The 26886-nt window shown below is 45.3% G+C and overlaps 2 protein-coding genes across 2 annotated transcripts in view; one reads left to right on the top strand and one right to left on the bottom strand.

Moving 5' to 3' along the window:
• Positions 1–26886, bottom strand: part of B4GALT6 (beta-1,4-galactosyltransferase 6) — a 142889-nt gene that overhangs the window by 5531 nt on the left and 110472 nt on the right. The gene's annotated exons all lie outside the window — the stretch shown is intronic.
• DSG3 (desmoglein 3) lies at positions 6–26886 on the top strand. The gene is made up of 16 exons (XM_084887536.1): positions 6–410; positions 9285–9320; positions 9832–9960; positions 10776–10931; positions 11361–11505; positions 12125–12291; positions 13091–13219; positions 13512–13697; positions 15131–15402; positions 16161–16303; positions 17426–17650; positions 20462–20713; positions 22065–22204; positions 22478–22541; positions 23836–24083; positions 25204–26886. The coding sequence occupies exons 1-16, from the start codon at positions 363–365 to the stop codon at positions 25834–25836; spliced, it is 2973 nt and encodes a 990-aa protein (XP_084743662.1). The 5' UTR covers positions 6–362; the 3' UTR covers positions 25837–26886.

The raw sequence follows: 26886 nt of genomic DNA, 5'->3' as shown, positions 1-26886 counted from the left end.
GCTGTTTGCCAGCGGAGAGCCAGCTGGATTCTTCCGGGCGCAGTCAGGGCTCGCTCTGCGCCCCACACGGTGATTAACTTCTTGTTCATCTGGTCCCTTCCCATTTGGCCTCTGCGCCTCGCTTTCAGCTTCCAACAAAGGATCTCAGTGCTTCAGGAATCGGGGTGTGTCTGGGTTTTCACCTGGAGAAAAGTGATTCAGGCGTTTCTGGGAGACCAATCCTCGGGCTGGGTGGGGAGGGACCGCATAACAGGCCGTGGCGGCTCCTGGGCAGGCACAGCCCCTGCGGATGGACAGGCGGGCAGACTGAGGCACACTCCGGCTCGGCTCGCCAGGGATCGGCTCGCCAGGGACTCCGCGCCATGGCTGGGCTCTGCTTCGGGGCCCTGGGGCCTCTCGCCATCTTACTGGTAAGTCCCACTCCTCCTCCTGACAATCCTAATGATCGCAGCTTTCCCGTTTCTCCCCCTCCTCTAAGGGACTATCGTATTTGATTGCCGAATCCCCACTACAAAGTCTAAGAGGGCACAGTGGGAACAAACATTTTAAAATGAAATTGCAAATCCCTCTTAGAAAGTCTAGAAGAGCACAGTTGAAGTGACGTTTTAATATGCAATGGCAGTGATTACTCTTTTCTCCCATTCGCTGTGGGTTTGTTTTGTTTTGTTTCGTGTATTTTAGATAGAAAACTAAACCACGGAGCCTTAACTGGTTTGGCTCAGTGGATAGAGCGCCGGCCTGCGGATTGAAGGGTCCCAGGTTCGATTCCGGTCAAGGGCATGTACCTTGGTTGCGGGCACATCCCCAGTGGGAGGTGTGCAGGAGGCAGCTGATCGATGTTTCTCTCTCATCGGTATTTCTAACTCTCTATCCCTCTCCCTTCCTCTCTGAAAAAAATCGATAATTTATTTTTAAACTAAGCCAGTGAGAAATTAATTTGAAAGTCGCCGTTTAGCATTTCTTTAGTTAATGGATCAAATAACCCTGACCTCAGATGTGTTTTCCACAACACTGTCACTTTCTTCAAAGTAATGTTTTTATTCGTCTTTTTGATGCACAAGCTGCAGCACAGTAAAGAGAAGCAGGCCTGTTTCCCAAGGTTACATATCTGTGGAGCGTATGCTCTGAATCATGCCTGGTCTTGCTACCTGACATGTTTTTCCAACAGTCAAGGACCGTTGAATTAAAATCAAAGCAACGTTTGATTCGAGAGCAGCTGCGAGGGTTATTGAGAAAACAGTGTGTCTGCTTAGTCATTCTGCGCAAAACAGGCCCTGCCTTTGGTGGCAACACCTGCATTATTTTATCACACGCATCGGAGACGGCGATCTCCGCTGGGTGGGCCTCTTTCTAACCCAGAGGGAATTGGGCTCCGCAGAGCAAAGTGCTGGCCGGGATGGAGCAGACCAGCTGTCCTGGCAGGGCGATTCCAGCGAAGGAGAGAGGCACAATATTATCAGTTACATGAAGACAACACAATAGTGAAATATATCACAGTGGAAATTTTTTAAAATCCCGAATGCTAATTCTCCACTTTACCGATAACAAACTGGGCCAGTCCGGGCTTCAGCTGCACTTGCCTCTTCGTCTATGAGGTTGAGGTCACTGGACTTTAAGAGTGGCAGGAGACAGATTTCAGGAGGAACTTTCTGGACTGTAAATGTGTCCAAAATTAGAACAGCTGCTGTGGGAGCCAGGGGATCCCCAGCCCTGGCTCTCATGAGGCAGCTCCAGAAAACTGGCGTTATGTTTTTTGTGAGAGTCGTTTCTATTATGACAAAGTAGCTACAGTTGACCCTTGAATAGCATGGTCATGGGTTAGGGGGACACTGACCCCATGCAGTCAAAAATCTTTGTATAACTTTTGACTCCCCCTACCAATAACATAAACAGTCAATTAACACATATTTCATATGACATGTATATATAATACACCACATTTTTATGGGAAATTATAAGGAAGAGAAAATACATTAGCAGTATTTATTGAAAAGAATTCCCATGCGGTTCAGAGGTGAACTGTAATTGTTTTGGTTATCTAATATATTTATTTGACCTAAGAATATTGTAGAGAGCTAGAGGCCTGGTGCACGAAATTCGTGTGTGGGGAGTGGAGGTGTCCCTCAGCCCAGTCTGCACCCTCTCGCAATCCGGGGTCCCTTGGGGGATGTCTGGCTGTCAGTTTAGGCCCAGTCCCTATGGGAGACAGAACTGGGCCCCCACAAGCTTAGGGAGCTCTTTCCTGCTTTGAGGTATGTCCTCTCTCATCCCTCTGTTCTTCTGGTGTCTGTGAGAACCTCTTCCGGAAGGCTGTTTCATTCCTTGTCTTATCTCCAATGTCTACCCATAATATCTATCTTACAGTGGGCACTCAATTGTTTGAAGAATGGGTGAATGAATAACCGAATAAGGCCTCTCTAAACTATAACTTCACACACACACAGCCTCTAAAATACACTATGAAATGTTAAAACGTTTCTCTCCTCTCAAGAATATGTTAAACCCACACACAAAGCTATTTAAACAGTGATATAACTTTATACATAACTGTTAAACTGAGCGGTCTAGAACTGCTCTGTGCCACAGGTGCCTACTAATCACTCGAAATGAGACTGGCCTGAGGTATAAAATATGCAGCATATTTTAAGGATTTATTAAGAAAAGGGGAGCCGGGACCGGTTTGGCTCAATGGATAGAGCGTCGGCCTGGGATTGAAAGGTCCCGGGTTCGATTCCAGTCAAGGGCATGTACCTTGGTTGCGGGCACATCCCCAGTAGGGGGTGTGCAAGAGGCAGCTGATGGATGATTCTCTCTCATCGATGTTTCTAACTCTCTATCCCTCTCCCTTCCTCTCTGTGAAAAATCAATAAAATTTAAAAAAAAAAAAAAAAAAAGAAAGAAAAGGGGAATGGAAAACATCATTAATAATGTTTATATTGCTTACATATTGACATGGTAGTATTTTGGATATATCAGAAAAGACGTATGTTAAAACTAATATTACCTTCCCAAGTCCTTTCGAATGTAACTATGAGGACATTTAAAATGTCTCCTGGGCTCTCATTGCATTCCACTGGACAATGCTGGCCTGTGATGCAGTCAGTGGAAGGCAGTGTCCGCCAGGAGAGAGGTCGGCAGACGAGGCTCCAGGGCCCAGGTGAGATTTCACAGGCGGACAAGGGAGGGGATCTTTCTTTGTCAAACCAACGTGAGCAAAGGCAGGTGCAGCCTGACATGTGCCTGGGGACAACGGGCACGCTGGTTGGGCCGGCATGACAGTGCGCTGGGGAGTGTGGACATGAGTCGGAAGAGCAGGTGAGGGTCACGCTGAAAAGTACGTTCCGTGAAGACTAATGGAACCCGCACAGAAGTGGGCGCCACCCAGTTTCGAAACAGCGCGGTGCTGGGAAAAAGGCAGTGTTTTCCCAAGCATTGTCTCCGGGGACGCGCATTCTGTTGCGGAAGGGTGGGTCTGGAAGTGGGGAAACGTGTTTGAGGTTCCGCACTAATTCCCATCCTGTGACCACACCGGGGCTGCCTGGAGAGCAGCGAGGCACAGCCCTGTGCGCCTGCTCTGCTGACTCATGAGCCCTGGTGCCGCCGGCACACAGGAGGGACCGAGCCCGGCCTGGGCCTCCGCCATCAGGGCCGGAGCGAGGGAGACGGAGCTCCGAGAATGCCAAGTGCTTTCTAGGACCGAGTGCCTCTCAGCTGCAACACTTCAGTAATTAGATGACTCTGATAGCGGCTTACTATTCTGCCTTGCTATTTACCAGTTTCCTGCGCTTGTCTGGTCCATTTGTACAATGCAAAATATGCATTTGGGGAAAGCCTCTGAGATTGAAAAATGCTTTTCTTCAGAGACTTCACATTCTGAAAACATTGGTCTTCAAGGGGCACATTGCTCGGTGCTTTATAGTCCACAAATATAACACCCCTGTTACCATCTGGACAATGAGTGCTTCAATTTTATGCTTCTATATTACATAAAGTTTACTCATCACAAAACTAATTGAGATGTCTGAAACACAAATATCTCCAGAGCACCTTGTGTAAAGCAAGTGGTGGTAGGCTGGAGAAAAGCAGAGAGGAGTCATTTAAACATCAAGTTCTGAGAGAATACGGTCCAACACAGAGAAATGACCTCCAACCACCTTCCTCTACAGAATATCCAGAGTCAACTTTTGGGAAAAAACTGTAAGCTAAATGGCCCCAATCTTTAACAGAAGGAAAATCTTTGAGCTATCGCTTCTCCTCGTGACTGATGAGACAATCTGCTTTCCAATGCTAATACATGTATGGAAATTAGCTTTCCCCAGTCCTCTCTTCCGGTTAAGAGCCGAAGTCAGAATGACCCTGCCAGGCAGTGCTGGCAACCCCGCCCGACGTGAGCGAAGGCGGGAGAGGTGTGGTTGCTTCTGTCAATCTCCACTCCCGCTGACCTAACCCTGAAGCTCCTCTTCCTTTGGGACCCAACCCTCAGTTCCCAGCAGCTCCCCCACCCTCCAGCCTCTTCCTGTCCGTCAGGAGTTGCCCGAGGGCCTCAGGTGAGGATCGCTGTGCGGAGTCCTCACAAGGGAAGCACAGGGTGTCCCCAGAAGGTGTGCACTGTACCAGCTGATGGCTCAGATTTGGGAAGTGAAGTGCATTTTAATAAACACTGCCTTCACAATTGCTCAAAGTGTGTGTGTCCACTTTGGGGGGCGCCCTGGGTACAGGTGCTTGGTTACTATCGCTGAGAACACTGTGAGTAACTGAACCTGTCTAAGGAGCCCGCTGTCCCGCATGGCAGCTGCGCAGCTGGCCGGGCTGTGCGGGGCACGGTTCCAGGAGGTGCATTCACTTCAGCTCCAATGTCAGCAGGTCCCCTGCAGCTGGGCAAGGAACGAGCTACACAACTGGACAGAGCACTGGCTCCTGTTGCTTTCTAACGCTCAAAAAGGGGGACGTTCTTCTGTGCCTTGGTGTGGGTAGCAATGATAAGAGGGCACTTCATATCCAAGAGGCTCTTTTATACCTTTTTGTTTAAGTTTGGGGACACAAGTGATTAACACGTGCTAAGCACGTAAGTCCTAGTAGACTAGGGTTCATCTATGCGCTCTACACTTGTGAATTCACTGAATCCTCACAAGAAACCTACGAAGTGAGGAGAAATGCTGTCCCTATTTTACAGATGAGGAAACTGAAAAATTAAGTAATGTTTCCAAGTTATACAGCTGGTCCACTGAGACTGGGATTTAACTCAGGGATTCAGGATCCAGGGTCCAATTTTTTTTATTACTACACTTGACTGCAACTTAGGCAGCAATTAAAGTGAGCATCTGAGAATATCCACAGGTATTTGTTTTAATTAGCATCTCTCTCATGATACAAGGTTTGACTTTCTAAATTAATTGAGTGTACTCTAAAACTCAGTTATTGAAATTTAAAGGTCCAAAATTAAATAAGAATTTCCAAGGAAATAAACATGCCATTTTTGTTAAAGTAAGAAATTTGACTTGATGAATACAGAGTTTATTAGAATTTTTAAGGGGGGTTAAATTTCCATTTTAAAAAGAATAGATAGATAGATAGGAGATGATGAAAGATAAATCATTCATGTCTTCTGAATTTACATATGCAATTTATTCATCAAACATTACTGATGACCTCTATGGCCTGACACATTAATAATCACTGCATCTGACTAATTATAGAAGTGAAATCGCCAACATATATACAATGACTTTATTCCCACAAATAATTAAATGCCAACATGTTTAAAAATTGAAATGATTTCTTTGAATTACCTAATTCAGCTTCAAATTTCCCAGAGGGGAGTGGGTGAGGCCCTTTCTTATACCCATTCTAGAGAAGAGAAAGGTTGCTATGCCCCAGGCCAGCTGGGAGCAGCTCCATGAATCCAATGCATAGTCCAAATGTCTATCCCTCCCACACAAAAGCTTGAAGTAACTCCAAATGAAATGATAGCCAAACCAAGTAAAGTAGCAGTTATTAAAATACCCTCAAAATGTATTCATTGTGTATCTACCTTATACATACAAACCTTTATGATCCTATATATAAATATGCTAATGTGATCCTAATACACTAAGTGTCCGGCCATCTGGTCAGCCATTCAACCAATCAAAGCATAGTATGCTAATGATATGCTAAGGTTGCTCAACCACTCACTATGATGTGCACTGACCAAGAGGGAACAGATGCTCCACTGGTAGGTTAGCTTGCTGCTGGGGTCAGACATGCCCTGGAACCCTCCCACAGTCCGTCCCCTGGAGCCCTCCCACAGTCCATCCCAGGCTGACCAACTTCCCACATCCCTCCCCAGCCCTGATCATGGGGTCCCTCTGCCTGGCTTGCACCCTCCGTGATCCAAGCACATGAATTTCACTCACCAGGCCTCTAGTATAACTACATACATTTTAATTATCAAATGGGGGGTATAGATATCAAATCAGTTTATTTCATATTTTATTAATTTAATACTTTGATTTGATGTTAATAAAATATTTCTAATTCTTAGCTATACCAAAGTATTTCTGCCATGTCAATGTTTCAAAAACCACCTAATCAAAATTATCAAAATAACCAGGAACCAAGAGGAAGGAGGAAAAGTGTAGGGACTCCCAAGCTAAGAAGTGCTTTCTCCACACTGATATGTCCAGTTCAGGTCCAAGAGAGACAACTTAGCTGGTTTATGTTGTCAGGAAACTACTGAAATAGTAACTAAATGTTGACAATAAATAGATTAGCAAATTAACTAAAATAATCAAGTAGCCACAGAGATGTAGTAACTAAAATAATTAAGTTTTTTAAAACACAATTCTAAATAATGTAAGGCTACAATTATATTTCCAAATGTCTAAAGAGCATTTTCAAAACTTAGAAGTGTTTCTTATTAGCTACCCCTTATTCCTAGAAGAGCAAAAATAATCACAGTTTCACAATACCACCTAGAATTAGGGAACGCTCTTGATTTAAAAGAGAGGATGCACAAGAGTCAAGGTTTAGTCTAAGTAACTTCTCTAAGGACTCTCATTCTGTGAAAGATTGACTAACGTACATTCTCCGTAGTTCAGGGTCTGTCCTTCCTATGCGGTCCAAGAACACAGGACTTGTACTTTGGTGACTATTAGAAGCACCATGCTCGGTGGGGCTAGTGCAAACATGTCCATATTTGCTGGATGACTCTTCTCAGTCTTCCGGTAAAGGGAGTGTGTGTGGCCTTCCTCCCTGAGACGGGGCAGTGCAGTTCCCACAGTGCTCTGGCCTGCTCTCCCCCATCATACCTGAGAGCGCTCAGTGAAGAGCAGCAGAGCTGTGCCTGCCGTCCCAGTATGCACTGGTTCTTCCCGTGGCCATGTGGACACACACCTTGGAAATAAAGAGTTCGATGAGATATGTGGAATGGAAAGGTCCTGGCATCCCATGTCTGATAGAGTTACTCCTTTGGTTCAGACTCGGACTTACCTCTTTCTGATAATCTCCCCAAATAAACAAATAAATCTGTATCATTTCAGGAGTAACCTCATTCTTTGCCAAGAAGACAATCTGAATTGACTATGATAAAACTTTCTCTCTACCCATGGCTTTTATTTATTACTTATGCCTTCCTTAGCTAGAATCCCCTGTGGTGGTGATGTACACACTTTGGAGTCAGCTGCAAAGGTTCAAATCCTGGCTGTAGGAGGTCTGTTAGCTGGAGCCAAGTGCACCCTCTCTGTGTCTCCATCTCTTCATCCACAAAAAAAGGGATTACAACAACAAGCTCATTTCGACGGCTATCTAAGTATTAAGATAATAAATACAAAGCTCTATGCATAGCATCTGACATGAAACCATAATAAATACTAGCTACTACTATTACTTTCACTTTTTCTTCTTATTTATTTTGCACAATCTTAGCTACTACTATTACTTTCACTTTTTCTTCTTATTTATTTTGCACAATCTTTCCCCTACCGGATATCCTTCAGATCACGTGATCAGTGGATTAACAAATAGTTGTGAAACATCAACGGAGGAACAGATATTGTAAGGGTTGCAAGTAATAATAATAACATAGAAGCAATGATCAGGCAAATTTACAGTTCTCTTGGGTTAGCACCACAATGTACATAAAACGATTAAGAAATAATAAATCAAGGCAAACCATTCTGGGCTAAATTGCATAGTAGTTCAGAATAAGGGTTGCACACGCTTAGAAAAGGAGGCCTCAATAAAAACAGCTTCATGGACATTGTTAGAATTTGAATTGTTCTTAAAGGGTGAGTAATACTTACAGGGTGGAAGGGGGAAAGGGATGCATTCTAGGCAGAACCGAAGATGGAAAAAGACAGAGCTGAAGGTCCCCTGTGCTCTAGAGAAAGTAGAGACCCTCGCCTGCCTGCCTTCGCATTTATCGTCATGTATTTCAGATGAGTAAGAAAATTAAGCTCAATCTTTACATGGAGCAGGGCAGAGATGAGCAGCTCTGTGTGCCCCAGCTAGCAGTTCTTGTGTGGTCGGCAAACTCATTAGTCAACAGAGCCAAATATCAACAGCACAAAGATTGAAACTTCTTTTGAGAGCCAAATTTTTTAAACTTAAACTTCTTCTAACGCCACTTCTTCAAAATAGACTCGCCCAGGCCGTGGTATTTTGTGGAAGAGCCACACTCAAGGGGCCAACGAGCTGCATGTAGCTCGCGAGCCTCAGTTTGCCAACCATTGGAATAGCCTAACCCCATCTCCTATGTTCCATTCTCTAAACCAGACTAGTTCCATTCGTTATGTCCACTCTTGAACAACTAAAAAAAAAAAAAAAATGCCTCACTCTGTAGCTCACTGATACAGAACTGCCTCACTAATACAGGTACCAGTCAGCTGGGTAGATCATGGCTTTCAATAACCGCCCATGAACCTGACGAGTTTATTACAATGATGATTGCCATTGTTTGCAAAGCAACAATTTCCATATCTCCTGGGAAGTATTTGCAGAAGAGCCAGATTTGGAATGTCTGGTTACTATACCAGCTGTTAAAAAAGAGATTTCAAAATACAATAGATTCCTCTGAATATCTTTACAATTCTGCAGTCAGAGTACAGAACTGGAAGAATTGGTTTATATGTAGAACATTTTCTTTTTCTTGAGATTTTTATTCTTTGAATCAAAATCTTTTTTTCAAAAATAGAAACAAACTATATTATGAACAGCAGAATGTAAATATTGGGATTATTATCTTAAGTAGTTAGTACTTATTTGAAAAATTCACATTTAATTTTACTTTATTTAAATATCCACAGGTGGTCCTATTGGTTCATGGAGAAATGAGAATAGAGGTAAAGTATGAAAAGCTTTTTGTAACTAAAATAATAGTTCCATTAAAAAAATTAAAACTGTGTTCAGGAAAACAAATATTAAATGTTTTAAATTATTTAACAATTAAAATGTGAAAATTCTAACAACTAATCCAATAATACTTAAATACCAGCAATGTGTGTTATTAATGTAATTTATCTCAGGCATTGTTTCTTCTTATGTTAAACCAACAGGTTTTAATGAGACAGGGCCTATTTTGTTAAGATAATAGTTAAGAGATTGTAGAATATGTGGAGAGAATATAAAATATGATTAAATGCTGTCTTAAAAATCACATTGCAAAAAACTCTGTAATTCTTTTAGTTATTAATGTTTCTTCTTTGACCAAGTCTGAGATAGAGCAATGTAGACATCTAACAGTCTTAGATATCCTGAAACATAGGGGGCTCCTCAACCTGTGTGTCTATAATCAATTCCCAAAGCAACAATGTCCCACATGTTCATGCTAAAACGGAACCCCTTTTTCCATAGACGAAGGGGCAGCCCGGAGGAAATGGGACAGCGGTCCACGGCAAGAGGAGACATAAACGGGAATGGGTGAAATTTGCAAAACCCTGCAGAGAAGAGGAAGACAACTCCAAAAGGAACCCCATTGCCCAAGTAAGTCACCAGAGCAGTGAGAGTTTTCCGAACAAATGGGTTCTATGTAAATTAAAATAATATGTCAGCTCCAGTTAGCAAGATGCAGACGGAGCCCACAGAACAAGTAACCTGATGTCTACAACCAAAAAGAAATCATAATAATAATAATAGACAAAGATGTAGGAACTATGGTCTGTAGAGTAATAAAAGAATAATTAAAAGACTTGGACCAATTTCAATGGATAAGCCTTATTTAGATCCAGATTCTAGCCAACAGAAAAAAATATGTGGATAAGACAATTATAAAAATGGCTGGGAGCCAACACTGAATTGACCATGTATTCTTAATCACTGGAACTGGATGATAAAATATATCAGGTTCATTACACTATTCTAACTCTATATCTCTCTGGACTTTTCCACACAAAAAGCTATAAAATTAGACTAAAGAGCAATACATTTTAATGCTTACTATATAAACCTTTCCCTTTTTTCTCTCCAGCTCTCCCTATTTAAACTGAAATAAATGTTAACTGTTAAGAAAGGGAGCATTCAGAAGTAGCCTCTCTGACTTTCTCTCAATCTTTTAACATCACCATGGTGGCCACAATCTAAGCAAATGTTCTAAAGCCAAAATGATTAATGCATATTGGTCCATACCGGTCAACAGAAGCAATCATTTATGTCATATTTCTAGGTAAAAAGTAAATAGCACAGTGTCAGAAAGGGTGAATAAATGGACAGATGACTTAAGACTATAGCTGTGGAGAAAGGGGGGGGGGGGGAAAGACTGAGTAATGATCATCTTAACATTTTGGTATTTTTTGCTGCAGATTAGTTCAGATTTCCACGTAAATCAGAAAATTTCCTACCGCATTACTGGAATCGGAGTTGATCAGCCCCCTCTGGGAATCTTTGTGGTTGACAGAACTACTGGGGATATTAACATAACGTCCATAGTTGATCGTGAGAAAACCCCACATTTCCACGTAAGTAGTGTCTTCACCATTGGGCGCCCTTGTCCCCTCAGGCATCATAGCTAGAAGATGATACTCTTGTATTGGTTAACTGAGAGGAGTTATCAGTGCACAAATCAATCCACCAACAAATAACATTAGTCTCTCGACAAAGAGCCTCCACTCATGGTCATGCCCCTGAAGGCTATGCCAGGAGGGGCATGCCTGCCAGACTCCAGATGCAGCCTGCCAAGAGCTTTGCTGCCAGGAGCCAGCATGAGTCTGGAGAAAGGGGCAACTAGCCCAACGGGTCTGCCCAGACGGGTCCCTTCTCCTGCTTTGTCTACTCCGTGAGGAAATGCTTTTCTCCTGGGCATGAAAGTTCTATCCATGCCAGCGCAGGCGGCTAGTGTGCAAATTAAGCTTGTTGGGTGAGAATGAACATTTTCCCTTTTTTTCTAGATCACATGTCATGCGCTAAATGCCCATGGACAAGATGTAGAGAAGCCACTTGAATTAATGGTCAAAATTATAGACATCAATGACAACCCTCCGGTGTTTTCACAAGATATATTCATGGGCGAAATTGAAGAAAACAGCCCTGCAAGTAAGTCTTTTTACAGTACCTACCACTGCTTGTTTTTTTTAATTTTCAAATACAAGTATCCCGATAGCACATCATTTTTATAAGCTAATTTATTCTTAGTTTCATTAGTTTTCCAGAAAAACTGATGAAGATAGCCTAAATTTTCTTGCTGATATGTGTAATTGAGCTAATGCCTCACGGCCATTGTGCTTCCAGGTGTGGCTCTGTAATGAGGCCAGGAGTATCTTATTCTCACATACAAGTTACGTGAGTGCCCAGTAGCCACAAAGCTAAGGAGGGCCTTAGGTCGCCGGCAGCACCGGCAGGGCTTTCTGAGGTTATAGGGCACGGGCCACTCTCACCTCACTTGAATCGTTCGGGGCAAAGAGAGAATCAGAGAGCAGTCCATCCAGGGAAGACAGAGAGCCTCTGCCCACACAGCCACGGCTGCCGGGAGCTGGGCTGGAGGGGAGGTAGCGCGGTTCTGCTGATGAAGACAGAGCCAGAGGCGTGTCATATTTTTAGCATAACATAGGTACAAGACCTTAAAAAGCAAGCATTGGTTTGAAATTGAGTGGCGTGAATAATGTGAACAGAACATCAACGGCTCCGCATTCTTTAATGAACCCCTCCCTTCCAGACTCGCTGGTGATGGTCCTGAACGCCACGGACGCCGATGAGCCCAACAACCTGAACTCGAGAATCGCCTTCAAGATCGTCTCCCAGGAGCCCGCGGGCGCCCCCATGTTCCTCATGAGCAGACACAGCGGCGAGGTCCGCACTCTGACCAGCTCTCTGGATCGGGAGGTAAAGCGGGGCCTCGGGAGCCACTGAAGCAAGCGCTTTGTTTAAGAAAGCCGAAAGGAAGGGATTCCGTCTTAGCAGAGAATGAGAAGAGAGAGGAAGAGAGGTCCCCAGGACTCACTGGGCCAATCTAGGGAAACTGCCTGCACCCCAATGTGATTCCGGGGGTGGGGTGGGGGGTAGGGGGTGCCTGGCACCTGCGCAGTCAATCCTCCAGCAAACAGCCGGAGGCCACCATGGCCGCTCCGGACAGGGTGAGGAAGGTGTGCCTACAAGGGCAGGCCAACTGTGGTTCATCCCTCATGCGATGGAGGAAAAGCAAAAAATGTCTCTCAGAAGAGCCTTCTCAGATGGCACACTTCTTCTCCGGACTCCTTTTCTTGTTACCCCACTCCCAGAACACTAAAGACTCTCCTTCTCTCTCCCCGTCATCCTGCCACCACCGGCCACCACCACACGCTGCCCCACACAGTCCCTATCACTGTTGTGCGCATGGTTTTCTGAATAGACCACCAGGAAAAAACTCTGCAAGTGAGCTCCCCTCACATAAGCGTCCACCACCACCACTGCCATGTTTGTTCCCAGTGTCCTTTCTTGCCCTACGCAGTTCCCAAAAGAGAAAATCTGTCCTCGCCTCTTAGAGAGCCTCTCACACTCTCAATGATGGTCCGTAGACGGTGCACGTGCTCCACGAAAGCATGAGCTGGAATGCCTGCCCTCCTCACTCGCGGGAAGCAGGTAGTTGTCCTTCGTATCCTTGGCACTAGAGTTAATCCATTTCCTTTCCTGACTCCAAACGCAGCAAGTGAGCAGCTATCATCTGATCGTGAGCGGCGCAGACCGAGACGGAGAGGGGTTAGCAAGCCAGTGTCAGAGCAGCATCAAAGTGAAGGATGTCAATGACAACTTCCCAATGTTCAAGGAATCTCAGGTAGACCCTCCACGCCTCAAGAATCATCTTTACATATATATATTTTTTTTATTATTATTATTATATATGTCGCCACCCTAATTCAGCATGTGTCTGCTTGCTGGCTTCTAGTTAGGTTCTCCGCACTTTTCTCTAAAAAAAAAAATAGCTTTTGCAAAATATAGGAATTCAGTAACTGGCAAGGAGGCAATACATAATCTGAGAATTAATGATGAAGGCCAGTCAGAATAAACATAATCCCCTTCGATGGAACCTGACACTGAATCTTAAATTCTGCTTCTCTCCTTCGTAGTATTCAGCGAGTATTAAGGAAAACTCTTTGAGTTCTGAATTACTTCGATTTCAAGTAATAGATTTGGACGAAGAGTTCACAGACAATTGGCTGGCGGAGTATTTCTTTACCTCTGGCAACGAGGGGAATTGGTTTGAGATACAAACTGATGCCAGGACTAACGAAGGCATCCTGAAGGTGGTTAAGGTAAGGTCTTGATTCCCTTTGGTGGCTAACATATTCTCTATTAGCCAAACTATCATTTCTACAAGTAAACTTTATGCACGTATTAATCATGCCACTTCTTTCTAGAAAACACATAAAAGTAGGTCAAATTTTTTAAAGACACACACATAGCCCCATTACCTAAAGACAGCCTTTTTAACATGTTGATTTATTTCCTTACAAAGTAATATACTGTCTGTAGAAAAACACAAAAAAACACACACACATACGCTTGATTTAAGCACAAGCCAAGTAAAACACATTTCTTGACTTAATCTCATTTCCCCTCTCCAATTGAAGTTAGCAAGAGATACAAACACATGGAATTGTGGTTTTTGAATCTGTCAATTTATTGTAATTGGACTAGCCAGTCAAAGAGGAAAAGAGGCAAGTTTCTCTAGAAAATGGGCAAGTATAACTAATGCTGCAAGATGGAAAATGGGTGAGCAAAGCATCCATTTAACATGTTTGGCAGTCATTGCAAAGTTAAAATTCAATCCAGATCTCTTCCTATAATTATTTTCAGGAATGCACAGATGTAACCCAAAGGAGCATGTCCTTATCTCATCCCCCTCATGAAATTTACTAGGAAGGCTATGCTAGGGTTCCGCAGGCCTTGGTCTGGGCCAACCCCACAGCAGGTCAAATCGTTCTCATGCAAGACCATCCGCAAATAGGTCTATGAAAAGCCACCCACACACTGCTCTACGAGGCCTCTTTGCCAGCCCCGTTTACAAAGACAGTCTGCCTTTGCCACCTACGAAGTTTAAAATCAGAAGAGACACCATTGCACATGAATCCAGCGGCTGTTCTGTGAGTGGCCAGGGCTGCCATTTAGAGCAATGTGTTACGGGCCTTAGAGGGGGAAACACAGAGAGAAACATGACATGAGAGAAACACATCGACACACAGTTTGGTTGCCTCCGATCAGGGCCAAGGCCCGAGGAGCCTGCAACGAAGGTACGTGCCCTACACTGGGATCGAACCCAGGACCTTTTGGTCTGCAGGCAGATGTTCTTTCCACTGAGCCAATCTGGCTAGGGCAGGTTTTTCTTCCAGAAGTGGGAAGTTGAGGATCAGAGATATGAAATACTGTCCCCTGAGTCACACAGATTGTAAGTACAGAACCGGGATTCAAACCAGGCTGTCACAACATGGGTGGGTTCTGTCCTCTGCACCACGTCACCTAAAATGACATTTGCTAGTATCGCTCTGTGAGTTTGCACTGAGCTTACATGAGTTAAGAATCCCAAAGGTCTCTCTATATCAACCTTACAATGATCTCTGAAATCATTTTGCTACATCGGTTTCTATTCATAGAAATCAGAATCTCCATTAGAGTTCTCTTGTCCTCTTCTGGGTTTGCCAAACCGTATTTCTTTGACACTTTTCTTCTAATTTTATATTTATTCCAGCCCCTAGATTATGAACAACTACAAAATGCACACTTTAGTATCGCTGTCAAAAACAAAGCTGAATTTCACCGATCTGTAATCTCTCAATATCGAATCCAGTCAACCCAAGTCAAGGTTCAAGTTATAAACGTGCAAGAGGGAATTGCATTCCGCCCTGCTTCCAAGACGTTTACTGTCCAGAAAGGCATAAGTAGGAAAAGGTTGATCAATTATATCCTGGGAACGTATGCAGCCTTTGATGAAGAAGCTAACAAAATTGCTTCAAATGTCAGGTACGATTACTTCAATGACATCTTATTATTCCTTGACTTCGTATTGATCTATAAATTATTATAACCAGCCAGTGTGTCTCAGTGGTTGAGCGTCAACCTATGAACCACGAGGTCACGGTTCAATTCCCATTCAGGGCACATGCCCTGGTTTCGGACTCCATCCCCAGTGTTAAAATGAATAAGTAACACCCAAACTATTACATGGCGAGAATACAGCGATATACAAAGGTGGCCAACTCAATGAGCTGCTAACTGGAGGAGAGATAAGTAGTGGAATCATTAGACAATATTGTATTATGAGCAAAGATAATATAAGTTAAAGTGGAAACTAAAATAAAAGTGCTTCAGCCTGCCTAGAGAGGTCAGGACAATGGTTTGCAGAAACTTTCAATTGAGTCTTAAAGAGCAGAAGTTCACCAGAAGGCTGTGGTGCAATAAGACGGAACAGTGTCTACAAAGACAGACACATATGCCTAAAATCCAAGAGCACGTGCAAAACTCGTTACTGTAGTGTAAAGAGTAAGGACACGGGTTAGTGCACAGAGCATAAATTAGAAAAACCCAGGGGAACACATCTTAAGGGTTATAAAATACTGTTCATCCATGCTGTTTTGTAACTTTCTGCAGTTTTTCAGAAAAGCATATTTCAATGTCTTATATTCAAAACAAACACGTTAAATATAAATGGGTCATTTTCATTAAGTAGGTAACATTCCATATTTGAAAGGAAACTATTACCTTTTTCTATTTTAAAACAGATATGCTCTCGGACGGAATGATGGTGGTTTTCTAATTATTGACTCAAAAACGGCTGAAATCAGATTTGCCAAAACCATGGCTCGGGATTCTTCTACTTTCATAGGTAACAGGACAATCATAGCAGAGGTTCTAGCCATCGATGGTAAGAAAAATATTTCACTCTTATTTAGAGAAATGTTCCTCCAATTGCATTTAGTTACAAATAGAACATTAGATCAATGATTGTAGGTTCTTGGGTCTCAGGTCCGAAGCAGCTGAAGTTAGAAGGCTAGCATTCCAACATCTCAGTGGCCTTTGTAGCACCAGTGAATTCTGTGTTCCGTCCTGTGGTTTGCTTATGGTTGGGACAGGGATTTTTAGACCCACCAGAATTTCCGGTTTTGAGAAGGATGGATAAAGATGGATGCTGAATGCCTACAAGGGAAGCTCAGCTCCGATGGGAGGTGCCTTTATGAATTACTCATACAATGAGTTCCAAATAATTTATAGATTAATGACATAACCTCATTGCTTATGTCATTAAGCAATAAAATCTTCTGAAATGTTTTAAAAATATTATTCATGGACTATGTATGTGTGTGTCCACAAGTATAAAGTTAGCTTATGCTCAAGGCAATAAGCAAACATAAAGTTAAAATGGAAGAATAAACACCAAATTCACATCATCTGAGAAAATAGCAAAAAGCACAGAGGGGAAAAATACAGAAAGATTCAAGCCCACCACTGCTAGATTTCGTTTAATGTTTTTGATTGTTGACATATTAAATTTTTTTCAATTGTATTTTATATCTTAGATAACAAAAATAAATCAATTCTTATTTCAAATACTTCGGCCCAAATTTTCGAAGTAAAAATCTTTCACACAGTGCTAGGATCATGAAATGAATACACTGAAGAAAACTATTATTTTTATGTTGATTTCATCAGTAGTTAGTGAGTTCATCCCCTTACAGGTCTTGGTCCCAAGCGTATTAAATTAATAGCCAATGCTATAAATCAGATACCAGCCAAGTTAAATATCTTTTTACAAGATACAGAGATTGTAGGTCATTTTTACTGTAAGAATAACAAATATAATCTCTTATGAGAAGACACACTAACTTGGCTTCATGCAGGAAACACTTACAAGGTTCATTTTTGTGTGTTTATATATTTTTCATCTTTATTGTTGAAAGTATTGCATATGTCCCCTCGCTCCCCATATTGACTCTTCTAGCTTGCTTGTTCAGAATATCTTTTTAACTCTAACATGCTGTTCTTACAGAAAAAACAGGGAAGACATCTACGGGCACCATCTACGTTGAAGTGCCTGCTTTTAACGAAAATTGCCCGACAACGGTCCTGGCCCAGGAAAGGATCTGCAGCTCGTCACCTTCTGTGGCTGTCTCTGCAAGAGCGCAGGACAGCGGGAGAGACACTGGCCCCTACGTGTTCTCCCTGGAGAATGACGTAAAGCTGCCGGTGGTGTGGCGGATCACAACCATTAACGGTGAGCAGCAGTGCAGGTGAACCACCAGGGAAAGCTCCGGGAGGATGGGAGTGCTCCTGTGGAGCAGGTTCTTTCCAGGAGCAATTGAAAAAATTCAGTGCAACGAAGATGGAGCTCTCGCCTCAGAAATTTCTTCTCTTAAGCAGAGGAAAGAAATGCTATGAGATTATATTAGCACTGTTTAATATTTCCTGTTTTCCATGTGGACTCCAATTTTTATTTTTATATGTTACTAGAGGCCCACTGCACGAAATTCGTGCATGGGGAGGTGGGGGGGGAGGGGTCCCTTAGCCCAGCCTGCACCCTCTCCAATCTGGGACCCCTCGAGGGATGTCCTTCTCACAATCCAGGACTGCTGGCTCCCAACTGCTCACCTGCCTGCCTTCCTGATTGCCCCTAACCGCTTCTGCCTGCCAGCCTGATCACCCCATGCCAGCCTGATTGATGTCTAACTGCTCCTCTGCCAGCCTGATTGCCCCTGTCTTCCCCTGCTGGCCTGGTCACCCCTAACTGCCCTCCCCTGCAGGCCTTGCCCCTCCAATTGCCCTTCCCTGCTGGCCTGATAACCCACAACTGCCCTCCCTTGCAGGCCTGGTCCCTACAAACTGCCCTCCCCTGCTGGCCATCTTGTGGCAGCCATCTTGAGTTCACATGGGGGCAGGATCTCTGCCCACATGGGGACAGCCAACTTGTTTGTTAGAGTGACAGTCAATTTGCATATTACTCTTTTATTAGATGGATTTCTACTTTCAGAGCCCACCAAAAGAAGATTAGTCAGGCACCTATTGTACTGCAGAGCTGTGTAGGTTTCTGAATACATAAAGGTTTCTCTCTGGGCAGGCTGTGGGCAGAGAGGATGCACTGGAGGGCCGGCCTGCTCAGGGCTCATAGGAAGAGCTCCTTAGAAGAGTTGCAAGTCAGGAATCCCAAGCACGGGTGAATGGAAACCTGCAAACCCATTCGCCAATGGCAATGAGCTAATCCATCCTTGCTTTTCTTCTGGCCTTTTCCATGTTAGGCTTACATTTCCTGTCTTTGCCAGGAGTCTCAGAGAAACAGCCACCAGACCTGATAAGAATCTCCTCCCTTCCCAAATTCTATAGTGACCCTCAGGCCACCTCAAGTCCCTTATAAGTGAACTCACTTTTCTCTCACTCCTTTCTGAACCAACCTTGCTCCCTGTTATAAATGTGCTCCGTGGGGCCCTCGTCCTCGGTGTCCGTCACTGCTAGGTCCCCAAAGGGATCTTGCTCTCCATGGCCTTCTTTCCTGGGGCCTTACTGACCTGGGGTTAGATTTTGACTCTAAATGGAGCGCGTAGCATTTAGCTCTAAATAGGTTTACCAGGCACACGGCCAATGGAAAGGCTGCAAAAGATACACCTGACTCGGTGAGGTGGGGCCGGACAACTGTGGTTGGACTGGGTGGACCAGGGTAATGGCAGAAGGCATGATGGAGTCAAGAGCTGAAACTAAAACAAAATGATATTGAGTGTAAAATAAATAAGTTACTTAATAAATGAGGCCTGGCAGAAGCAGCACAGACCTGCAGCCACTGAGAGCTGCTGCCGGAGCCCACTTGGAAAGGGAGGACACAGCAATGGAAAATGGAGAGCAATCTATGCTCACGAGTCAGCCAGACAATGGCCTTCGCCACAGGGAACCCCACACAGCCAGCTCCGGCTCAGGGGATCAGGACTGCCAGTAAGTCAGACACCAAGACATGGGTTCAGGCAGGAGGGATGCAGTCACGGTGTTACAGGAAGGGGACCTGGCCCTTGGCAGGTCTGCCTCGGGCGGCCGGTGGTGTGTGGGTTCTTGACCTCCTGCAGGAAAATTTCACAACACGCGCTCAGATGACGATGAGGGAATACTTGCTCAAGCTGGAGTCATAAAACAAGACAGGACTTGGCTTAGAAGAAGCAACAGGAGCTGGGCTGGGCCGCCCTAACTCTCGGGGAGTCAGAGAAAAGGGAGCCTTGGGGTCAGGTTCAGGGGTTAGCCTGGGACGAGCTGCTGCTTCCCATTGCTCCCCTGGTGCAAGCCTTGTGGGGTCCTTTAGGGTTTGCGAGATGCGTGCCTGTGGGGGAAGAAGCCGGGGGGGGGGGGGGGGGGAGGGAAGGGGAATGGTGGGACAAAGGAGGTTCCCTGTAGGGAGAACACACACTGAGTCCTTTGTCAGGGGACTTTATTTCTTTCTTGCAGGCGGGAATCTTAGGAAAGGCCTAAGTTCAGGGTCATGGTCTCCACCGCTTGGTCAGGTCAGGGCAGGAGTTGGCCAGTCATCGCAGCAGGTCCTGGTGTCACCCACCTGGCGTGGCTGCTTTTCTGGGCCTGGAGCTGAAATATAACGGAGGCCCAGTGTTTATCTCAGGGAGGCGACCGTCTGCACCAGCTGTAAATTGTCCGCTGGTCAGTCCAGCTCTGGTCTGTTTCCCTGCTCCATGTCTGGCTTCCCGCCTGTCCCCGGAGGGCCACCACGAATCAAGGAGTTGGCATAGGCAGACTTGCAGGAGTGGGGGCGCCCCAGGAGAGGGACCTGGGGTTTAAAGGTGCCTGCGCCCCTTTTCTTTGTGGGGACATTCAGGGTAGGACTGAGTCTTCATGGGGGACCCCTCTGGGACCAGGAGGATGTGCAGCCCGATTTACCCAGCCGAATCCCTGCAGCCTCAGAACTGCTCGAATCTCACCCGGCCAGCAGCCTCACTGCTCACAACAGTGACGTCGACAGAACTCTGGCTGTGAACAAGAGGCAGTCGTTTTCAGAGACAAGGCACTGTCCCTCTGTGATCTGTGTGGTTATTTCTTGCAGCCACCGCTGCGATGCTGAGCGCCCAGGGGCCGCTGCCCCCCGGGACATACCCCATCCCCCTCGTGATCACAGACAGACAAGACCAGCAGTGCGACACTCCCGACAACCTGGCTGTGGAGGTGTGTCAGTGTGACAACCGGGACACGTGTAGAGCAGTCCCCCAGCCCGGGCCCCGGTATGGAGACCAGCCATCGGGAAGGCTGGGGCCCGACGCCATCGGCCTGATCCTGCTTGGCCTTCTGATGCTGCTGCGTGAGTACCCCCACGCTTCCTCTGTTTCTCCCGGGGGGGGGGGCGGGCAGCACTGCAGAGGCCCTTGCACTGCATGGCGATGCATGTTTGCGACGCAGAAGACATGTTCCCTACTGTCACAGGCAAAGCCGGGGGAATGGCATTCCCAGGAAGAATCCGCAATATTTAAAGTTAAAGTGTCACTTGCCAATAGTCTATATTCATACCCAGCCAAGCAGGTCAGATATGTGAATCGTAATCTATAGTCACAAATGGTAGGCATTAGCATAAGGCAGAAGCAAGTAATAAATGCTAGACTTTTAGAAAACAGCATGAGAGAATCAAGATGGGGGAAATAATAGTCATGATCAAAACAATGACTTTATCCATGAGAGAGACACTTCCTAAAATGTTTTCGCCATATCCAAGTCTCACGAGGTTCTGAGTAAAAAGAGAGCCTTGGACAAATAATTTGTGCTTTACAGCACTCATTACCATATCACAGGCTCCGAGACGTCACTGCGCAACCCAGCCCTTCCTCCAAACAGCTCACCGCCTCAATGCACACACCCCCTTCACAGCTTCTCCACGTCATATGATTAGGGTCATTGAACATACCTAGGGAAACTACACACGTGTACTATTTCTTAATAGGAATAAAATGTACTTTATTCAATATACGGATTTCTAAAAAAAAAAAAGTTGCATTTAAATTGAAATCTTGTGAATCATATTTTTAACTTAAAAGAACTTTTGGTAAATTCTTGTATAAAAAAATAAAAGAAATCCTTGAAAAATTCACAGTCACTTCCCTAATTCATTATAAAACCACAGACTCTTAGAGTTAAAATCCCACTTCAACCCATTCACTTAAATGTTAATTTACAAGGTATTTTTAAAGCATAAGGAAGTGCAGTTTGCTGGTTTCATTGCTGTTTCCTGAGAGAGCAGAGGAGACAGACCACTGAAACATCACGCCGCCTAAACTCTTGTCCATCCAGTGTGCACTCACTTGACACCATAAACACAGCCTCAGCGTGTACAAAGAAACGCCATCGCAATAAAAACAAATTACCAGCAGGATGGAGGAGCTGAACCACCGCGTTCATCAACCATCAAACGGGCCCGTTTTTAAGACAACTACACAGATCACAGGGATGGCCGCTCTGTCTCCTGCAGCCTCATGGTCCTATGAAATTTTAGTATGTTCAGTTTACCAAATGTTATTTCACAGAAACAAACTGTGCTTTCCGTTAGGTCTTCCATAAATATTTAAAATATTTTATTTTCATTGTAACATTCTGACAATCGTCATGTCAAACCATTCCCAAGAGATGGACATGTCTTACTACTTTGTTTTCCTTTTCGCTAGTGGCGCCCCTCCTGCTGCTGGCCTGTGACTGTGGGAAGGGACCCATTGGCGGAGTAACATCTGGGTTTATCCCGGTTCCTGAGGGCTCAGAAGGAACCATTCATCAGTGGGGGATCGAAGGGGCCCAGCCTGAAGACAAGGTGAGGAGCCAGTGTGTCAAACATGTATTTCCGTTATACAGAGTGAAGTTCTGTTAACATTCAGACAGGAAAGGGGATTGTGGGGCATCAAAAGGGCCCTCAGGACCCTTGGGAGTCAGTGCTGCCACGAATGGCGCCTTTTAAGATCTTAGTTCTTCAGACGTCAAAAGTGGTTATTCCATTAAGCCTTTGGGTTTCTTGTAATGTCACCATTTGCAAAGAGCCACAAAATCTGTGCGTGTTTTTAATGTATTTTTTTAACATGGTTTGTAGGAAATCACAAATATCTGTGTGCCACTTATAACCTCCAATGGAGCTGATTTCATGGAAAGTTCTGGTACGTGAACATCAAATTTATTTCTGAAAGTCACATTGGGTTAAATAAGAAATGTTGAAAAGCAAGAAGTGTTCTAAATTATTTTCTCAATAATTTGCATATTTGTGTACATGGTGGGAGGTGGTACCATTAAGATAGGGTTTTAATGAAATGGTTTATTTTTAGAATATTAGTCAATTTCATGACCTAAATCTGGCTTCAGTAAAGTTCATTTGCCCACTGATGCTACTGTTTTTAACATATGAAGATTTGTTACTTTTCTCAATCTTTAACAAACTGAAATATAGCTCTCACACAGTCAGTTATGATGTTTTTGAATAGAAAAGATTTCATACATAGAGAGAAATATAACAAACACTGTACTACCACCCAACTTGAACTGTTCTTTTTGTAGTTGTTGTTGACTATTACACATTTTTTTCCTTCCACCTTGCCCCCACCTCCTACGCCTTTTCCACACTATGGTCTGTGTCCAGGGTCATGCATATGTGCATATATGTTTGTTGGTTGATCTCTTCCTGTCCTCCCCACCCTCTTTCCCTCTGAGAGCTGTCAGTCTGTTCCATGTATCCTCTGGTTCTATCTTGTTCATCAGTTTATTTTGTTCTTTAGATTCCACATCTGAGTGAGGAGACCATGTGATACTTGCCTTTGACTGACTGGCTTTGCTTAGCACAGTGCTCTCTAGGTTCATAGATGCTGTCACAAAGGGTCAGAGACCCTTCTTTTTTGCTGCTGCGTAGCATTCCATTGTGTATAGTACCATAGCTCTTTTATCCGCTCATCTTCTGATGGGCACTTGGGCTGATTCCAGTTCTTAGCTCATCTAAACAATGCTGTGCGAACATTTTCCTCAGGCACCAGGACACCAAGCTAGCACCAGCTAATCTGCACAATCACACATGCATGGCTCCTCTTTGGGTTTTAAACTGAGCCAATAGGGCAGCTTCATTACAATTTTCCCCTGAAAACACACAAGCATCGCATTAGAAGCGTCCCTCGGCAGTGTGCTGAGTGTCCTGTTTTCCCTTTTCCATTGCTGGCTGCTGTCTCTGAAGATCCATGTCCTCTGTCTGTTTTCAATCCGCATGTTTTCAGAGCTCTTTCACCAGTACCCTCTGCTCTACCCTCACCTCCGCAGAACAGACTGCGGGATGCTCTTATCTCCACTAGACACAGCGCTGTGCTTTCTCCCACCCATCTGCTTTCCTTAATGGCTGCTCCCGGATATCAGAGGCCGGCGTCTTAAGGAACCCCAGCATGAGCCATTAGCGAATGTCCTCCCTGTGTTTAGATGTCTGCATGAATGCCTGCACCAGAGGGATGACGGCGGAAGGAGCGTCGGGCATGGAACTGACCACCAACCTGGGAGCGGCCGCGGGAGCTGGGGCCGCCGCGGGGCTTGGAGCCACCGCTGGCCTGGGCTTCTGCTCCGCGGGCCAGACGGGGACCATGCGGACCAGGCATTCCACCGGAGGGACCCACAAGGAATGTGTAGAAGGAGCAATAAGCATGAACTTCTTGGAGTCCTACTTTTCCCAGGTAATCCGGTGAAAAACTTCGCGCCTCTGTTCTCTCACTTACATTAGAGATCTTTTTCTACTTGACTATATTTCAGTTTTGCAGTTGCTTTTCAGCTTGCTAAAAATGTAACCAAAAAAAATTGGGGTAATTTGCCTAAATAACATGAATAACCGATGATGGCTGTCAAAATTGGGCTACTGAAGGAGTAATAGGCAAATAGACTCTTTCGAATTTCAGGATCAGCAGCGTCCTCTTTAGAAATAGGAAGCAGCTTATTTTGTATTTCCTGTACCATAGAGGATGCCAGACAGAAGTACATATATGATACTTTTATGAGGAAAGGTTATAGTATTCTTCACATTTTCAAAGCAGTCCGTGCCCAGAAAAGTTGAATAACCATTGAATGAATGACCCAAAAATAAAAGTGGGAGGAAGAGATGTGGTCAAAGACCAGTGAGCACAGAACCACAAAGGGACAAGGGCACCAGAACAGAGGACTCTGCGAGCAAGCTGCTTGCCTCCTGGTTGGTGTGTGATTAGAACAGATCTCACATCTAGTTTTGGTTTCAAACTGGTAGGTGCCAGGATCTTGCCCACAGGTGGCGGCTGGCGCTGCGTTTGAGGGTAGCCTGGAGGGAGGGCGTGCTTGGGAAGAGGAGGCTGGGACTGTCTGAGGCGGTGTGGGCCCAGGTTAAGGGCAGGCTCCCACCAGGGCTGTGGGGTCTAGGCCGAGGCCGCAGTCCGGCTGGGCGCTGTGTAGACGATGACGGTGGGATGTCTCCTCCCCTCCCCCAAACACAAAGACACGCACGGGCACAAGTACACACAGGGTCCTCACGCGGCCCCGGGGGCAACCTCCAGGCTTCACACACATTCATTTCTCAGGCCTACATCCATGTCAGTGCCTTCAAAGCCAAGAATTAGCACGTGAGCCTCGGCCAGGCTCAATTCTGAGGGAAAGTCAACCACACTGCTCTCCAAACACCAGAGCATTTCTGCTGAGATCGGTGGTAGGAAGGCTGTCTATGTCCATGGATTACCCGAGTCACACATTCCTATCAGACCTTGCGTGTGGGGTGGCATTGTATTCTCCCGCTGAGTCTCTTTAAATTCATGCGCCCACTTTCCTCCACTTCAGAAAGCGTTCACCTGCGCAGAGGAGGACGGGGGCCAGGAAGCAAACGACTGCTTGCTCATCTACGACGACGAAGGCCTGGGGGCGCCCGGCTCCCCCGTGGGCTCCCTGGGCTGCTGCAGCTTCATTGCCGAAGACCTGGATGACAGCTTCTTGGACTCGCTGGGCCCGAAGTTTAAGCAGCTGGCAGAGATCAGCCTGGGGCTGGATGACACCGGCAAACAGGCTCAGCTGCCCACCCAAAGCAGCGGCTCTGGGGCGGGCGCCTGCGGCCACTTCGTAGAGATGCAGCACTCGGAACCGTTTAGGGGCCAGACCACGTCGGGCGGTCAGGGGGCTTGCGCTTGGTCTGCTTCGGGCTCTGTCCTCCAGCCGGCCATTTCCATCCCCGACCCCCTGCAGCAGGGCAGCTGTCTGGTGACGGAGACTTACTCGGCTTCTGGCTTGGCTTCTGGCTCCTTCCTGTGCCCTCCCACTGCGACCTTTGACCCACTCCTCACGCAGCAGAATGTGGTCGTGACAGAACGCGTGATCTGTCCGGTTCCCAGTGGCCATGGCCACCTGCACGGTCCCACCGAGCTGCGAGGGTCCTGTAACATGATCTGCACAGAAGACCCTTGTTCCCGTCTGATCTGACCGGAATGGCCTGGAGCAGCACCCTGGCCCCGTAAAGATATTCGGACCAAATTCTCCTAATGGCATAGCGGGTCTCCGTATTGGTCTCAGTTGGCACCTACTTGCTTGCTACTCTCAGAAAGGGATCAGAATCACAGTTGAAATTTTCTAGTTCACACCCCAGAAGTGAAGGTGGTGCCACTGTTAATTCTCAAACACCACTCAGGTGGAAGTAAATGTTAATGCCTTTCAGAAAAGTCTTAACATGCTCAGTAGGAAAACTCCCGACCATTCTTGAACTTCTGCTTTTGCAGAGCCCAAGGACGACGTCTGTGGCTTTAAAATGCTAAGGCTCTTTCAGGAGATTGAGCACCTGGAGCCAAGGGCCTGGTTCTTGTCTCTGTCGCCTTTTCTTGGGCCATGAATAGTGATGTACAAGTCTCAGTGCGGGCTCAGCACCCTGAGCGGCTCAGGAGGGGAAAAGAGAACTAGTCAGAGTTGGCGTTTCCATCTCCTTGGTGCGGGAGACCCTAAGCGCATCTCTTCCCCAAGCTAAGGGCTACCTGCTGCAGCTGTGTGCCTCATGCTCTAACAATAAGACAGTTTTACCACGGAATGTTTAAGAACGTTTAGTAAGTTGTAAATAGTACCTGGGGTTTCTTTATTCATCTTGAAATGATCTCTGCAAAGAAAATGTTTTACACTGAACTCCTTCCTACATGCTTCTTAGTAACAAATCCTGTGTTAATAGTTTAAAATGCTCCTTATTTTTAAATGCCGGTGGGTAGATATCACTTACACATGTCACATTTTGATGTTTATTACAATGCCTACAGACTTTGTGGAAATACAGAACATGGCTTTCTCGTGAGCAAAAGGGGCCTCTGGCTAGGATAGCACGAGACGACATTTGTCAATATGTATTATAAGCAGCATCAGGAACATCGATTTTTTTTCAAGCCTCGCTCTTTTTTTTATTATTATTAAACAGCTACAGCAATTCACTCTTGACATAACAATGTTAAGTTAGTTAAGATTTAGGATATATTCTTTCACTGTGTTATCATGACA

The sequence above is a fragment of the Pipistrellus hanaki genome (assembly GCF_964339955.1).
Source record: "Pipistrellus hanaki genome assembly, chromosome: 6".
Taxonomy (NCBI): Eukaryota; Metazoa; Chordata; class Mammalia; order Chiroptera; family Vespertilionidae; genus Pipistrellus; species Pipistrellus hanaki.
Note: the sequence above shows the minus strand (reverse complement) of the source record. Positions and strands in the feature narration are given on the sequence as shown.

Excerpts from the sequence above, each read along its gene's own strand:
- DSG3 (XM_084887536.1), top strand. The coding sequence starts at position 363 with ATGGCTGGGCTCTGCTTCGGGGCCCTGGGGCCTCTCGCCATCTTACTG. Across the intron at positions 411-9,284 it reads GGCCTCTCGCCATCTTACTG|GTGGTCCTATTGGTTCATGG; the intron begins GTAAGTCCCACT and ends AAATATCCACAG. Across the intron at positions 10,932-11,360 it reads AGAAAACCCCACATTTCCAC|ATCACATGTCATGCGCTAAA; the intron begins GTAAGTAGTGTC and ends CTTTTTTTCTAG.